Here is a 16629-nt window from a genome sequence, read left to right as displayed (position 1 = left end):
CCACTGAAGGCAGTGGGCAGAAAGAAAACATGAAGCAAAATCAGTAGATTTGGCACGACCATTGCGAGCCTAGGTTTCAGAACATGCTGAAATTCCAGTCCCTTAAAGCAGTACCTTAATCCAAAAAAAGTAATATGGGCTCCTCCATTACACAGGCCAGCAAGAGAATGATTCCTGGAAGTCTGTTTCGAGTCCTTTCAGACCCTCCGTGAGCATGTAAAAGACCAGAGGACAGACTGGCTGAGTCTCAGGTCTCTGGAACGCCAAGCCAGGGAAACGACACGGGACAGTAACTGCAGCCCTCGGCCTGCCGGGTGTTCAGAGGTGTCCCGCCTCCCACACTGCGGTCTCATGGACTCCACCCATGGGTTCGATGACAAGAGAGGCAGGACGGGCCCCGAGGCTAGGGTGTGATGCCATTTGCTCCAACTCCCACCCAAGAAGGACAGCAGCTTGGGAAAGGGTTGGGGACAAGGAGGCCGCCATTTGCTGTGACGTGGAGAGCCACGGAGGGCCTAATGCCAAGTGCAGCAGGCCAGCCACAGCATGTTCTCACCTATGTGTGTGTGTGGGGGGGGGGGGAGAGTCAACGACACGGAGACAGAGAGTGGCAGAGTGATTTCCTCACGGTCGGAGTGGCAGGCGGGATGGAGAGACGTAGCAGAGAGGCTACAAAATGGACAAGAGCTCCGACATACAATGAGGAGATGTTAACAGAAGCGTATCTCATTAGGGACTCGGGTTAAATAAGTGAACGTCAGCTGCTCTTGTGAGATGATAGGTACATGAACACGCTTCCCCACACCCGCCAGCCCACCAGCTCTGTGCAGCCCATCACACTGCACTGTGACACAACACACACAGCCACGTACCCAAGGCTGGGCCTCCCTTGACCACCCCCCGGGGAGACTACCACCACTGTCCAATCAGGTAACTGCTAACTGTTTCAGCAGCGGCATTGGTTTTCTGCCTGAAAGTTCACTTCGAGCTCTCACATGTGATAGCACAAACACGAGGCACTCAGCTGAATTTTTTTTTTTTTTTTTTTTGCAGGGTTGCTCAACCTCAGCACTGCTGACACTGGGCAGGGTAATTTCCCTGTGGTGAGACTGTCCCGTGCATGTGTTCTGGGTGCCCCCGTCCTCTGCCCCCTAGATGCCAACAACTTCTCTGGTCTTCCCGTGAGCTCCAGCTGTGCTAACCAAAACACCTCCAAACATTACAAGAATATCCCTGGGGGTGGACAACATCACCTCCAGCTTTAACCACTGGCCTAATGGCCTAAAGTTATCGTATTTATTAAAATTTCAGCCTTGCCTGATTTTCAAGGTCGGTGGGGGGTACTTCTGACTTAATGCCAAAACTGAAACCAAGGATTGCAGGCTAAAACTTGAGGATACGTGCATCTCAGTAGCTAGTCTTTTTTTTTTTTTCTTTTTGTTTTTTTGGGGGTTGCACAATCTCAAGAACTCTTGATTCATCAAGATATGTTGTCATGTCCCCACCGGCACAAGGGTACAGGTGCCAACAGACACACACAGGCTTGACTGCACATCCACCTGACTGAGGCAGGTGCACAGGTGGGAGGGGGGAAGGCAGCCATTCGTGGGTCCACGTCACTCAGGCCAACACCATTAGCCGGCTCGCTCCTGTCCACCGCCAAAAGGCAAGCTCCCCACCAGATAGGGCCTTCCTGAGTCCTCCAGGTGAACTGTGTCTCCTGCGTCTTTCAGAAGTGTGAAATTTCACAAAACCACAGAGAGAGTGCTGCTGAGAACACAGGTGCTGAGGCCTCAACTGACGGGCCCCAGAAGAGTTCTGCCCATTTGTTCGGTTTAAATTAGAAATGCCTTCACTGCCACCTCCGCCAGGGATTTTCCAACCCGGCCACAGTGAGAACCCTGCAGGAGGCTGCACAGCGCGTTGGAGCCCCACGCCTTCATCCCCAGATTTCCCGCCGTGGGTCCAGGCGAGGAGACGGCTTTTCAACCACGTGCCCCCACCTGCGTGGGTCCGGCACTCTGAGAAACCCCGCTCCTCAGCAGGCTTCTCGCAGCTGGAGGAAAGCATGTGTAATCCACAACGGAGCCCGGCCCAGAGGTGTTCGGATTCCCCTACGCGCTGAACCAAGTCATGGGAACCCACTTACTACAGGAGAAACCAAAACGCTCGGCCGTGCACGCACAGTGCACACTGTACTAACTCTGACCATCAACCAACACGCAAGCGTTTCCGTTATTCTGGGGTGCGTGTCTTATATTTTTATTTCTGTTTTTATTTGAAAGGCAGAGAAAAAAACAGAGCTCTCCTATCAGAGAAATGCCCAATCCCTAAACTTACCTTTTAATTCCATCTGTTAGTTCACTCCCTAAATGTCCGCAACAGCCAGCACTGGATCAGGCTGGACCCAGGAGCCGGGAACACAAACCGAGTGGGCAGCAGGGACACCCACTTTGCCATCACCTGCTGCCTCCCATGGTGGGCATTAGCAGGACGTTGGAATTGGGGGCGGAGCCAGGACTTGAACCCAGATACTGCTAAGATGCGGGCATCCCAACTGATGCTTGAACAGCTAAGCAACTGCCAGTCCCCACCAACTCTGAATCCTCTTTGTACACTATTACTATCATTCAATTGTCTGCTTTTTACAAACTTAAAAATATTCAGGTGGGGCTGGCACTGTGGTACGGCAAGTTAAGCTGCTGTATCGCATATTGAAGCGCCAGTTCCAGTCCTGGCTGCTCCATTTCTGATCCAGCTTCCTGCTAATGCATCCCGGGAAGCAGCAGGTAATGGTCTAAGTGCTTGTGCCCCTGGCGCCCACATAGGAGAACTGAATGGAGTTTCTGGCTCCTACCTTTAGCCTGGTCCAGCTCTGGCTGTTGTGGGCATTCAGGTAGTGAACCAGTGAATGGAAGCCATCTTTCTTTCTCTCTTCCAAGTAGATGAAAACAAACATTTCAAAAGTATTAAAATATGAAGGTGAAATATAGAAACATATCCAAACCCAGAACATGCCTGGCATCATGGCTGCCTCTTTCTCTGCTGTGTTACAGACGTGGTCAAGAAAGCTACAGTCCCGAGGCCAGATCAGAGCCTTCTCCCTCCCCGGCTCACTCCCCTCAGCCGAGTGGGCCTCCTGCGGCTCCTCACGCCCAGAGCCCCACACCCCCACCTCAGGGTCTCCACCTGCCCTCCACCTACCCCTCTCCCCACCATCGCACTGGGCCTTCAAGCACCAGTTGCCTTGGTAAGCAGCGTTTCCCTCCTCAGCCCTGATGTTCACCTGCCTGCTTCCCTCTCCTTCATAGCACTCGTCACTTCAGGCACATAAGCGCCCGTTGTCCGTTCCTCTCCACAAAATACAAGAGTTCAAGAGCAGAGGCGTCTATTTGGTTCATAGCTCAGGAAACTAAAAAGTACCTAGCAAGTGAAAGAGCTAACAACCACCTGGAGGATGAATGAAGACAGCAACGAATGAATGAATGAATGAATGAGGGGATGAACGCACTGATCAGTGGCCTGCAGCCAAGATAACCTTGGGGCAGGCATTTGGCTCCCCCCTTCTCATCCCAGTGTCCTGCTAATGTGGACCCTAGGAGGCAGCAGATGATGGTTCAAGTACCTGGGTCCCAGGTGGGAGACCTGGATTGAGTTCCTGGCTCCTGGCTCCTGGCTTCAGCCTGGCCCAGCCCAGCCCTGGCTGTTGTGGGCATCTGGAGAATGAGCCAATGGAAGGAAGATCTCTGTCTCTTGCTCTTTCAAATAAATAAAAATTAAGTAAATAATTTTTAGAAGTTCATCCAAATCCATCACAGTCCTGACAAGAGGCCAGATGTGAAGACCAGACCTGAATTTCAGGTGCCCAACTATCCGAGTCGGACACACGGAGCAAAGATCAGGATCCTTTTTCTAACAAGACCCACTGTATGTGCGCACAGGTAAACAGAATCCAAAGCCCTCCAACCAGCACCAGGGGAAAAATGGCAACTGAATCCGTCTGAATCTCTGAATCTGTTTTTGTTCGTTTGTTTTTAAGAAGAGTAGAAAGAGATCGAGTACTCAACGGTTTAGCGATGGCTAGCAGCCAAGTGATGACCTGCTTTGAGGATGTTTGCTAACCTGTAAAAAGCAGGTTGGACGGGAACCTGTCCGCCGCCCCTTCCTCCACTAAAATGCTAGGATTCTCGCTCCTCAGAAAGCTCGGCTTCTGCAAATACAGAAGCGGCTGCTAGGGCAGGGAAAGAGAAAGCTGCAGCATGCGGGAGAAGGTGGGTTTCAGGAGATAAGAGGGGAACGGGGACAGCAGGGGGTTAGAACTGGGAAGAAAAAGAGGAGAAAGCCCACCGCATCACATCCCACTCCCAGGGGCTGGGGACGTTCAGAGGCCTCCTATTTGCAAACTCTCATAAGCAGATGCCACCCCCCCTCCACCTCCCCACACACCTGCTCAAGGCCCTGACCTACAGACCCTCCTCCCCTGCCCTGGGCAGGGAGTCCAGCCAGAAGCATAGCAGGCCCTCTGACCTGGATTGAAAAAGTGGGCGTTGCGACAGGACCCCTTTTCTCACACAACATTCTATGGAAACACACAAGCTGAGGCTCTGTCAGGGCAGGGCGGAGAGGCCCAGCCTCAGCTGGCAAATGCTGATGCTTTCGGTACAATGCAAGCGCTTGGCCAAAGCACCTTGGAGAAGCGCGCCAAGCTCCTGAATGTGTGTGACCTAGCTTTGTGCAGTGGCGGGATCATAGCCACTGCTGGCTTCAGCCTGGGAAGCCTCTGTCCAGGACAGCTGTGGGTCTAACCAGGGAGTACGGGTCGGAGCTCGCTGACCAGACACCCGAGGACAGGCTGTGAGGTCTCTGGGAATGGGGCAGGTGCAGAAAAAAACTCTGGTCTGGTGAAGCCGCACCACTAGTGGTCTTCTGCCTGGTTTTCTGCAGGTGCCAGAGGTGGCAAAACAAATCCGCAAGAGAGTTCAATGTCATGGAAAGGACTCCAGTGACAACCACAGGAAAGACAGGCCCCGAGCAACCCTGCCAAGGCTTCTGATGCCTGCCTGGCCGCGGCCCTGGGCTTGGAGGCAGAGCTTTTCACCTGCGGTTTCTGAAATCCTTTCAAACTCAGAAAAATCCCAAGAACAGTGCAAAGAGCTCCTGTTACCGTTTACCCAGAATCCCTGGCTGTTAACATTTTACCACAGTTGTGCCATCAATTCTATTAGTATATAAGATGCATTCTAGGGGCTGGCGCAGTGGTGTGGTGGGTTGGGCCACTGCTTGCAATGCCAACATCCCATATAAGCACCGGTTCAAGTCCTGGCTGTTCCACTTCCGATCCAACTCCCTACTAATGAGCCTGGGAATGCAGTGGAGGATAACCCTGGTGCCTGGGCTCCTGGCTGCTGGCTTCCACCTGGCCCAGCCCCAGTCATTGTGGTCATGGGGAGGGAACCAGCAGACGGAAGATCTCTGTCTGTGTCTCTGTCTCTCTTTGTGCTTCCTCCTCTTTAACTCTTTCAAATAAATAAATAAAAATTTTTTAAAAAGAAACCATATGTGGACAAACTAATTAAAAAAAAAAACATGCACTCTATTTAACCATTTGAAAGTTCACCATGAGGACACTTATGCCTAAATATTTTAATATTTCCTAAAAACAAAGACACGTCTCATATAATCATAGTATAATGACAGAAACCAGGAAATTAACGTTGACTGGACGTTAGTATTGAATCTAAGGACCTTATACAAATTTCTCTGGTAGTCCAGTGATGACAAAAAAAAAAATTTATTTTTTTCTGTTCTGGAGTCCAGCCCCAGGTCACATGTGCATTTACTATCAGAGCCCTTCAGCTGCCTTTAATCTGGAAGAGCTCCTTTATTTTTCGTGACCTCGGCATTTTTGAAAAGTACATGTTGATCATTCTGCAGAAGGTCCTTTGGTTGGCGTTTGTCTAATGTTTCTGCATGATTACACTCAAGTCATGCCTTTTTGGCCTGCAATGTGCTCTTCCCACAGCATTCCTCAGGAGGATGTCATGTTGACTTGTCCCAGTCCCGGGATGTTGAACCTGATCAGCTGCTCCATTGTGAAGTCACTGTTTTCCCTCTGTAATTCACAAGAAACTTGATGGGAGATACTCAGAGACTAAGTAAACAGCATGTGTCTCATCAGCTCTACCTGTACTGATACAGACTGATGAATTCTTACTGAGAGGGATAAAATGTGAGATCACACATACTTAATTAGCAATTATGGTGCCTCGCATAAACCTCATTGGCTATGATCCTGCCACTGCACAAAGCTAGGTCACACACATTCAAAGCTCGGGATAAAACCAGGGCTGGGTACAGAAGCAGAGCTGGCTGGAGAGCAAGAAGTAGTAGGTGAGACTCCTCTTAGGCTACGTCCAAAAAACTCTCATTTAAAGTTCGCTCTTAGCCATAAAGACGAAAAAACCCTCAGGATCTGCTTTTGAGGGTATACAAGGGTGAGAGGATGCCAATTTCCTTCCTGGACCCCTGTGTCTACAGGAAACCTAGCCTTCAATTCACAGGCGCGCGGGGGCAGGAAGGAGAGAGGCGCAGGTCCAGGGAGCTGGCAGGGACAGCCACACCAGCGCCTCATTTCACAGGTGCAGTGCCGAGGGCTTGACTCAGTAACTCCAGGTCTACTGTGGGGCAGTACAGGGAGCTATATTTAAAAGCAAAACCTGGGCAAGCATTTAGCCTGGTGGTTAAGATGCCAGTTGATGGGCTGGTGCTGTGGTATAGTGGATAAAGTTGCCGCCTGCAATGCCGGCATCCTATAAAGGTGCCGGTTCAAGTCCTGGCTGCTCTACTTCCAATCTAGCTCTCTGCTATGGCCTGGGAAAGCAGTGGAAGATGGCCCATTTGGGGAATAAACCAGTGAGCAGGAGCAGTCTCAGTCTCTCTCTCTCTAGTCAGTCTCTCTCTCTGCCTTTCAAATAAATAAATAAAAACCAAAGACAACCAACTCTCTGCTACCCCATACTCTTGCACAGCCAGGTTTAGGAACTCTAACTCGCCTTATCCAAGAAACAATTTGAAAGCTTTGCTATCAAAAACTCGGGTTCTTCAGAAAACATATAGAAGCAGAAAGAACATTTAAAGATCCGTGTCATCCTACAAGCCAGTGAGACGCACCAGGAATACCTGCTCCACAGTGTAGCGGCTGCTACGCCACTAATCCAGGTGCCAGGGTGTGTGCCATCCTGCCAGGGGCCAGGCTCGGCTCCATGGGGAAGGAAGTCCTACAACAAAGGACTGCAGTGTCTATTTTTCTTGATTCTCCCGGGACTGACTTATAACTAGAATTATTCTAGAAGCGTAGGAGAGAAGCAAACTCATAACATAACAATGGTTGCCTTAGAGCAGGCCAGGGGACCCTTCTTTCTGCCAAGGGCCATGTGGATATTTACCACGACCAACTAAACAATCAGCCTGCTACAGAGCTACTGAGTTGACTCCCACCTGCAGCTGCCCCAGCAGGGCCAGGCCCAGCAACCCTGCAGTTCCCAGGCCCTGCCCTCGAGTGTCAGAGCTCAAGTCTCTCGCGGAGCCTCAGCTGGGCAGAGCTGGTCTCTGTTATACAATTTGTTCTGGTCACCTGATAATTCTTTACATAAACACTGAACCAGGCACTGGGAATATAAAAATAAGTAAGACAGCCACTTCCCTTTTTAAATGAGAAATCCAGCCAAGAAGACGGAAAATACCCAGACACTCAAAATGCAGAATGACCCTGCGACAGAACCGCTGCAATGCGCCTGCCCTTCCTGGACAGGGAACCATGGGCTCCGTCAGGGGAAATCCAGGAGTCTTCCCTGAGGAGGTGATGTGTGGACGGTCCTTGAAGGATGGGTAAGACTTCAGGGACAGGAGGAAGAGAGGAGTACGTATTCCAGATGGAAGAAAGGGCTTGCAGGATGTTGAGAGATTGGGGGCGGGGAAGGGCAGGTGAGGTGTGCGCTGAGGCCAGCTCCCTGAGGGCCCAGAGGAGTGGACAGAAGATGCCAGGGAGGAACCAGGCCCTCTAAACTGGCTCCAAAGGAAGGCGGGGCTAAGCCGTTCTCAGGGAGAGTGGTGAGACCACACCAAATGAAAGAGGTCGAGGGAGGGAGTGCTCGGGGACCACTGAGGAATGGCACGCATCAGAGCCAGGAAGGCCAGATGGGGGACACCACAGGGCCCGAGCCAGGAGGGACTGTTCTCATGGTCCTGAGCCCGTGGCCATGAGCCTGCTTAACAAATCCGGGTCACTGATGCGGGGGGGTGGGGGGGAAGGCACACAAATCTTCAAACGTAGCCCTGTGTCCTTGTGATGATTTCATGGCAAAGGTAGGGGTAGCCCCCAAAGAGAAAGAGGCCAGGGGCCGGCGCTCTAGTTTAGAGGGTAGAGTCACCACCAGCAGTGCCGGCATCCCATATGGGCACCAGTTCAAGTCCTGACTGCTCCACTTCTGACCCAGCTCTCTGCTATGGCCTGGGAAAGCAGTGGAAGATGGTCCAAGTGCTTGGGCCCCTACACCCACGTGGGAGACCTGGAAGAAGCTCCTGGCTCCTGACTTCGAATGGTTGCAGCTCCTGCCGTTGCAGCCATCTGGGAAGTGAACCAGTGGATGGAATTCTCTTTGCCTCTGCCTCTCTGTAACTCTGCCTTTCAAATAAATAAATAAATCTTGGAAGGAAGAAGGAAGGAAGGAAGGAAGGAGCAAGATGTGCCTCTGGGATGAAGGGGAGAGGCTGCCCTCCCTGGCAGCCCCCCACGCTTTGACAAAGTGCTGTATGTAGCAGCCCTCGGGTGGGGACCCCGGGACAGCACATGGCACTGCAGAATCAGCTCTGGGAGGACAGGTCGGCGGCAACCCCACAGGTGCCCCAAATACAGCACAGTCTAGAAGCCAGACATTCCACCAAGAGTGCCCTGGTAACCTACAGGAAAGATGAGTAGTTGGGCTGAACAGAGAACACTTAGTGGAGAAGGTGAAATCAGTAAAACTGACAGCTAATAAAAGTAATTCTAGATTCCAGTGCAAACAGCCTCCAACAGGGGGCCTTTCCCTCAACTTCAGATGAACGGGAAATAGGAAATGAGATGACGGGGAAGTTTGTAGGCAAATTCTTCTTCTTCTTCTTCTTCTTCTTTTTTAAGATTTATTTATTGATTTGAGAAGCTGAGTTACAGAGAGAGGGAGAGACAGAGAGAAAGGTCTTCCAGCCACTGGTTCACTCCTCAAATTGCAACATCGGTTGGAGCTAGGCAGATCCAAAGCCAGGAGCCAGGAGCTTCTTCCAGATCCCCTATGTGGGCCATCTTCTACTGCCTTCCCAGGAGCATTAGCAGAGAGCCAGATTGGAAGAGGAGCAGCCAGGACTCCAATTGGCATCCATATGGAATGCCGGTACTGCACGTGGAGGCTTAGCTCACTGTGCCACAACGCCGGCCCCAGTAGGCAAATTCTAAAACAGCCAAGACGTTGCCATCCCCGAAAGGTGAAGGGTGACGGTTCCTAAGTTTGTGAACGTGACATCCACAAGAAAGGCCTTAGAAAGCCTCCTTGGGGAGCAGCGGCCAGCGGATGGGGACAGGACAGCGGGGGATCAGACAGGCAGCACTGGCCATAACCCACAGTCTTCAATAATCTGACTGGCCCCATAGGAATAGACTAGTCCCATGTAGCCTGGAGTCAAGGCAGTGAGGACCCCCAGAGAGCAGCAGCAGGGACAGTGACCGAGGACAAGCTGGCGTCTGACAGCGTCTGGCAATTCAGGGTTTGAAGGAAAGGAAGAGCTGTACAGGAACCAGGGCCACTTTACAACCAGAACTTGTACACTTGTACAGGAAACAAAAGGCTACTGTATTACCAGAACAAGTCAAACATGCTCAACTGCTAACAGCAGCAATACATACATAAGTCTGTACGAGGCAGGACTAAAACACACGATTTCCTTTCATACCTCAATCACACATCCCTGTTCCCCGATTTAGGAAGCCAGCATTTGGGGCAGGCTTGCAGAGAGCCATCCCAGCGCTGGATCCCCCGACCCAGTCTCCATCAAACACAGAGTGAATGCTTGGGGATGCGGGAATAAGCAACACGGCCCCGGCCCCTCGGTCACAAAGCTCTGGTAATCTCAGTGTGAAACAGACAAGTAACTCGAGCCCCGGTGTACGGTATGTACGGTTTCTCCTTTTAACTTACTGTACGTTAGACATGAGGGAAGTGTGACAAGACGTTTTAGACGATTTGGTGTCTGTGTGTCGTAGAAGGGGCTTCCCAGAGGAAGAAATGCTCCCGCTACAAACTGAGTAAGAATCGGAATGCAATGGAGGAGGTGGGTGTCACAGGCTCGGGGAGGGCGGGGCACAGGCAGCCACGGCAGAAGTCTGAGCACAGTGTGTCTGAAGGGTCCACCCCAGACGGGAGTACTGGAAAAGTAGGAGTCCCTGGCCTTCGGGAGTTGGGATTTTATCCTAAGAATAAAAAGATGCAACCTGGGGTGGGGGACAGGTTTAAGGGAGAATTGGATTTTGGAGAGACCGCTCTCCAGGCTGGACTGGGGACGGCCAGGTCCTCCCAGGAGGCAGAAGCAATTAGGAGGCTGCCATGCAGGCCCACGGGAGCAAGGATGGTGGTGCAGAGCTGGACGGGGACCCGAGCGTCTCAGCCACTCAGATAATCCTCCTGCATTTTGACAGGGGTGAGAGTGCAAAGACATGGGTGCCATTGCCTCAGGGACCACCTCTAGGTCAGACTGAATCCTGGCTCGGCCCCACCCACTCTATCAGCTTGTCAATCTCTGTGCCTCAATATCCCCATTGGTAAAATGGGTACAATAATGGTACCAAGCTCCAGGGCTATGGTGAAAATTAAATGGTTATTTATACGTATAATATATACATATATACACACATATGTATATGTGTATGTATTGGGTAAGGAACACACACACACATATGTATGTATGGATTGAGTAAAGTTCTGCCTTAGCTATGTTTTACAGCACAAGGGTTCATTTGGGGACAGGAGGGAACAACCTTCCAAGACTTAGTATAAACAGAAGAATATAAAGTATCTCTAATTTTACATACTTTGAAGCTGTGTTATTAGGGTTATTAGGTGCATAAGAGTTAAGAAATTTGTGTCTTCCTGGGAAACTCTGATCTCCCTATTTTACTTTTTTAAATATAGCTACTAGAAAATTTTAAATTACAGGTGTGGCTCAGGTAATATTTCCACTGGACAGGGCTGAGCTAGAGGAAGGATAAGAAGCCCCCAGGGGCCACCCGGTCCTGAGAGACTAAGAACTTGAATTCAGATGGCAACAAGGGAGGAGAGAATGAGAGGCTGCTGGAATCTACGTGAGAAAGGACGAGATTTTTGGAAGAGCAGAAAGGGGGTGAAGAACAAGACAGAAGATGTAGAAGGAGAGGCTGAGGAGAGAGGAAGGCCAGGGACATGCCATGTGCAACAGAAAAATTGCCCCTGCGAGGAACTCAATGCCCGTAATACCCATTTAATTAGGAAAGCGACACACAGTCTTTAACAGCCCTAATATTCCCAAGTAGACCTTGGTTATTTTTTCAAACCTACCAAATCCCATCACGTGACACTTAACTGATCACTCCAGATGTGAAAAACTGAAGGAAAGAAAGGTGGCGGGGAGAGGCCAGGGTGTAAGAGCCGATGAACTATCTAATAACTTAACCCTGGGTACTTTTTCACACACGAGAGAACAGAAACGTCTTCTATGGCTCAAAAGCTCAAACAAGACACGGGCTTTTCCTCTGGGTTCTAGGGAATTCTGAAGCAGCACAGAGGCATGCAGGAGCAGGTCTGAGACGCAGAGAGGAGGTCTGGAGAGTTCCATGGGAAGAAGGCTCAGGGAAGAACGAGGCGAGCAGGGGCTGAGGTCAAGTTAGGTGGAAAGGCCAGAGAAACTCTTCCCCAAGGTCAGGGGCTCGGGGAGCTAAACGGATCCTGACAGCTCAGCCTGCCCTGCCGCCTGACCCAGGGTGGCACCGGGGCCTGCAGGGGACGGTGCTTTGCGAGACCTGACTGTGCACAGCCAGGGAGACACTGGTCCTGACTGTCCCACTGACTCCTCGTGACTTTCACCCTCATGAGCCCGTAGCTGGGAGCTTCCAGTGTAGTTACTGCAAAACTGGAACAAGGTCGTCTTACCCGTGGCTCCCCAAACTGAGCAATGCACACACCCAGGACCTGGACATCCCGCTCTTCAGTAGAGACCCATCAGAAATGCACGCACGTGTAGACAAAATCCGTGCCCGAGCGTGCTGCCTCAGTACCGGCACAGCAGCCAAACGCTTAGAACTGCCCCAGCGTCCACCGAGAGAGCGCATGGATAAATACCTGCTCGCATGAGAGTGAACACAGCACAGTCACACATAGAACACACTGTCGTGGCCACAGTCGGCGGCAGCAGGGACTCTCAGAAACCCAACTTAATGGAAGGCAGACGGACACCGTAGGATCGCGCTTCCGTAAGACACAAGCAGGGGAAGCCAGAAGGGGGTGATCCTGGGAGGCAGCACCTGGAGGGGGTGCGTAGGGGTTCCCCTGAGGGCCCGGTGTGTGCTGGCTCTTGTTCTGAGTGTGTGAGAATGTTCCCTTTGGAAAAGTCACTGCATAGGACACTTGATGGCACGCCTACTTCCCTAGTATATGTGGTATCTAAAAAATACCTTTGGAGGGGGCTGGCACTCTGGCACAGAGGGTTAAAGCCCCAGCCTGCAATACCAGCATCCCATATGAGCACCAGTTCAAGTCCTGGCTGCTCCACTTCTGACCCAGCTCTCTGCTATGGCCTGGGAAAGCAGTGGAAGACGGCCCAAGTCCCTGGGCCCCTGCATCTGAGTGGGAGACCCGGAAGAAACTCCTGGCTTCGGATCAGCCTAGCTCTAGCCATTTTGGCCATCTGGAGAGTGAAGCAGTGGATGGAAGACCTCTGTCTCTCTCTGTCTGTCTGTCTCTCTCTCTCTCTCTCTCTCTATATATATATATATATGCCTCTCTAATAAATAAATCTTTAAAAAAAAAAAGAAAGCTTTGGCTGGCTGGTGTCCAGGTAAGATAAGCCCTCTAGGCTCATTTTTCTCCTGCGCTCACACACCCCCCTCTTGCTCCCGCCCTGCACATATGATCAAGCTGGGTCTCCCGAGGGACAGCTGTAGGTCACCATCTATATTTACGGCTTCCTTCCACATCAGGCCTGTGATTCACCCCCCACAGTACTTCCCCAGCTTACGCCACCTACTGGGATTCAGCCCTGGCTTCTCCTTCCTGGGCAGTTGGGAAGTTGATGCTATCATTAACGCCTGGATATTCCCAGTTGTTTTACTCTGCCAAAGCTTCCCTACCAGACAACCCCTGGGGGCGACTCCCACAGGAGCTCTGATTAAATCGCTCCCCTTCTCAACACGCAGCTTGGCCCCCTAGCACCTGCGATGTCTCCCACAGAGAAGCTCCCATTCTTGCCTGCCCACCTGCCAAGAGCCCCTCTGTTAGCCAGGCGCCCACCCCTCAAGGCTACACACAGGAAAGGGAAGCTGGGAAGAACTGGAGGAGGAGGCAAAAGAACAAAGAGTTAGTTCTGATTTTGCCTTGAAGGCAGCCTGAAAATGCATCACCCAGCTATCTGGATAAGGTGGAACAATCTGTAATTTGTGCCAAAGTTACAAGTTCTTTTCACAACAGTCATAAATGTGAGCTTTTAGAATGCACGCCTGCCATAAATTCCCCCTCCCCTCTCTTCTCTAAGTCTCTACATGCCTTCTTATCTAACCCACTTCTTTTCTTGCCTGGAGGAACAAACACAATCATCTCCACCAAGAATATTCAAGGATCATCTCAACTTACAGCAACAGCAGCACCCATATGACAGACAAACCCGTATGACAGACAAGCCAGAGAGGACTCCAGCAGGAGCAGGTGCCAGGCACAGCACTTCAGACGCCACTGGGAAGCCCACGTCCCACATCACAGTGCCCGGGATTGCGTCTCCACTCTGCTCCTGATTTCAGCATCCTGCTAATGCACACCCTGGGAGGCAGCAGGGGTGGCTCAAGTACTAGGATCCCTGCCACCCACCGGATTGAGCGCTAGGCTCCTGCTTCAGGCTGGCCCAGCCCCAGCCGTTGTGGGCATTTGGACAGTGAAGCAGCGGATGAAGATCTCTGTTCACCTGCGTGTGTGTGTGTGTGTGTGTGTGTTACTGTCTTACAAAAAGAAAACAAAGACTCACAGCATCGATCACCATGCGCTCGCAGTTCCCAGCCTCTCTCCTGATCCAAGCACCGGCTGGAATTCAGGTGATTCCCTGCTCTGCCTCCAGAAATGCTGGACGCCCTTCCGAGCTGGCAAGCCTTCAGGATTGCACAAGCAAAACCACAACCTGTCCTGACTGTATCTGTGTCTGGACCCTTCCATTCAGCAGAAATGGATTCCTCTCCCAGTTTCAGGACCTAGAAGAGGATTAGCAGCCATAAGCCAGGGGGAGGGTCAGCCTTCTCCCTCCTCGAGGCCCCAACACCCAGCACAGACCTTGGCACCAGGAGCAGGGAACCCCGGGAGTGCCAGATGAAGCCCGCCGGGAAAACCATTTTCCCTTTCAAACGAATGGCACCTGATTAGGCAAAGACCACACCAGGAATTAAAACGAGAAGATATAAAACGTGCCGCCCCGGTCAACCAGCGACGCTGCAGGACCCTCTTCGCTCAGAAACGTATAGTTCATGGCCAGAACCGTGAACCAGGGGCCCCAGAAGGGACATCAGCCTGATGTTAGGAGGGGAAGCCTAGGACAGACCAGGGAGTGGATCCCACACCGGGCCGACCCGCGTCTGCCAAGGTCACCAGCTGGTGCAGGGCAGAGTCGGCAATCCCCTCTCCCTCTGTTCGCTGGGCTCTACGAAGATGCTCTCCAACCACCTCGCCAAAAGGCGCCCAGCGACCGCATGCCCGCGTCCAGCCTCTGCTTACAGTGTCCGAGAAACCCAAAGGTCGCCCAAACCCGTCTCCTCCTCAGGGCTGGCCGCAGAGAGGGGGCGGGGAAGGTCACCGGCGGGTTTCCACCGGCAGACACCACACATTCGCCATGGACGCACAGGAGCTGCCAGTGTCCTGCAGAGGGTCCCCCAAGCCCGTCTCGGAGAAATGAGTTAACGGCGCGGCTGGCTCGGAAGCGTTCAGCAATGAATTAAAGCCCGGGCCGCTGCGGAAAGCGGTGCAGAAAGGGGCCACCGCAGAGCGACCTGACAGCGCGGCGGCTCGCCCTGACCCTCCGCCCCAGTCCACACCTGCGCGGGCCGCGGCGCCCCCGACCCGATCCACCCTGCCCCAGGCCACGACCCTCCGCCTGCGCCCCACCAGAAGCGTTTAAGGGGCGCCGTGCCCTGGGCGCTGCCCGCAGAGGCCAGGGCGGAGCCGCCGGGCCCAGCCAGGCGAGAGCAGGGACAGGTCACTGCCGCCGCCGCCCCTAGCCCACGGGCCCCTTGCTACACCGAGGAGGGGGCTGCGCCACGTACCTCGGCCGGCAGGTGCCGCCGCCGCCGCCGCCCGGGTTCGCGGCTGTAGGGCACGCCGCTCCGCGCCGCCCGCCGCCGTTAGGCGCATACGAAGAAGGGGGCGCCGGCCGGCTGCCAGCCCCGGGCCCCGAGCCCCTGCCCGCCCCCGGCGCCGCGCTCGCGCCCATTCAGCCCGGGGCCGAACGCTCCCCCGCGCGGATGCGGAGGCGGGGCGGGGGCGGGGCGGGGCGTCACGAGGCCGCAAGCGTCCAATCGGAGCGCGAGAGGGCTCCCGTGGCGGCCCCGCCCCCGGGGCGCTCGGCCCCAGCGCCCGCCGGTGCTGGGGGAGCAGGGCGCCCCCAGCGGGGACGCGAGGTGGCCGCTGGTTGGGCTGGGCCAGGCCGGGCAGAGCCGAGGGTCCCGGGCGCCCCTTGCTGTCTGGAGCTCTGTGCGCGGTTAGGTGGGTGAAGGCCCGAAAGGGAACAAAAGATGCATGTGCACGGGTGTGGGCTTTGCCGCCGCACACTGGACTGGTAGCTGCAGCGGAGTGGGTGAATGGAGGGACTTCATACAGTCTTAAGCTTTCCTCGCCAGCTGGCCCCTGGTCCTAGGCGGATTCTTAGGGCCTGTGAGACATCCACGAGGCTGGGTGTGTCTGGGGACTTGCAAGGCAGCTCTATGTAGTTCCACGTGTAGGAGAAAAAGAGCGCCAATGATCCAATGACGACGCTGCTTCTACTCACGGAGTAACTGAGGCCCTCAGAGCAGAAGTGACTGTTGGTAGGTGGCAGAGCCAGGATCAGAACCTGTACTCGGAGCTCTCACTTCATACCTCCAGAGCCCCTCTTGACTTTGGACGGGCATAGGCATAAATAGTAGCGAATCCGTTCTGCCTTAACCCAGCTCGGGGCCTGTGCCTTCCCTGGGCCTGAGGGCTTGCCTGTTAGCTCTGGTGAAGCCAGTGAGTGGGTCAGGACTTCCTTTGAGGCTGACAGACACAGAGATGGGAGCCATATGCCATGTGTCGTACCCCTCTCATCTGAAAAGGAATTTCCTAGACACACAGCCAAATAGAT

General features: G+C 53.2%; 1 protein-coding gene across 6 annotated transcripts in view; it reads right to left on the bottom strand.

Annotated features, from left to right (window-relative positions):
- The window catches only part of ST3GAL5 (ST3 beta-galactoside alpha-2,3-sialyltransferase 5), a 52720-nt gene extending 36936 nt beyond the window's left edge, over positions 1 to 15784 (bottom strand). The window contains exons 1-2 of one of the 6 annotated variants that reach the window (XM_008254166.5): positions 15575 to 15779; positions 14293 to 14512 (exon numbers count right to left, since the gene is read on the bottom strand). Coding sequence is in view for 1 of the 6 variants with exons in the window: in XM_002709662.6 (XP_002709708.2) it covers positions 15575 to 15662 (88 nt within the window). In the remaining 5 variants the exon portion in view is untranslated. Of the gene's footprint in view, positions 1 to 14292; positions 14513 to 14591; positions 14669 to 15574 lie in introns of those variants that run through there. The other 5 variants (XM_089326173.1, XM_002709662.6, XM_089326177.1 and 2 more) reach the window with 5 other exon arrangements.
- Positions 15785 to 16629: the final 845 nt, after the last annotated feature.

This window comes from Oryctolagus cuniculus, chromosome 2, assembly GCF_051225735.1.
Source record: "Oryctolagus cuniculus isolate XC-2025 breed Fujian yellow rabbit chromosome 2, ASM5122573v1, whole genome shotgun sequence".
Taxonomy (NCBI): Eukaryota; Metazoa; Chordata; class Mammalia; order Lagomorpha; family Leporidae; genus Oryctolagus; species Oryctolagus cuniculus.
The sequence above is the reverse complement of the archived record's forward strand: the minus strand, read 5'-3'. Positions and strand labels throughout refer to the sequence as shown.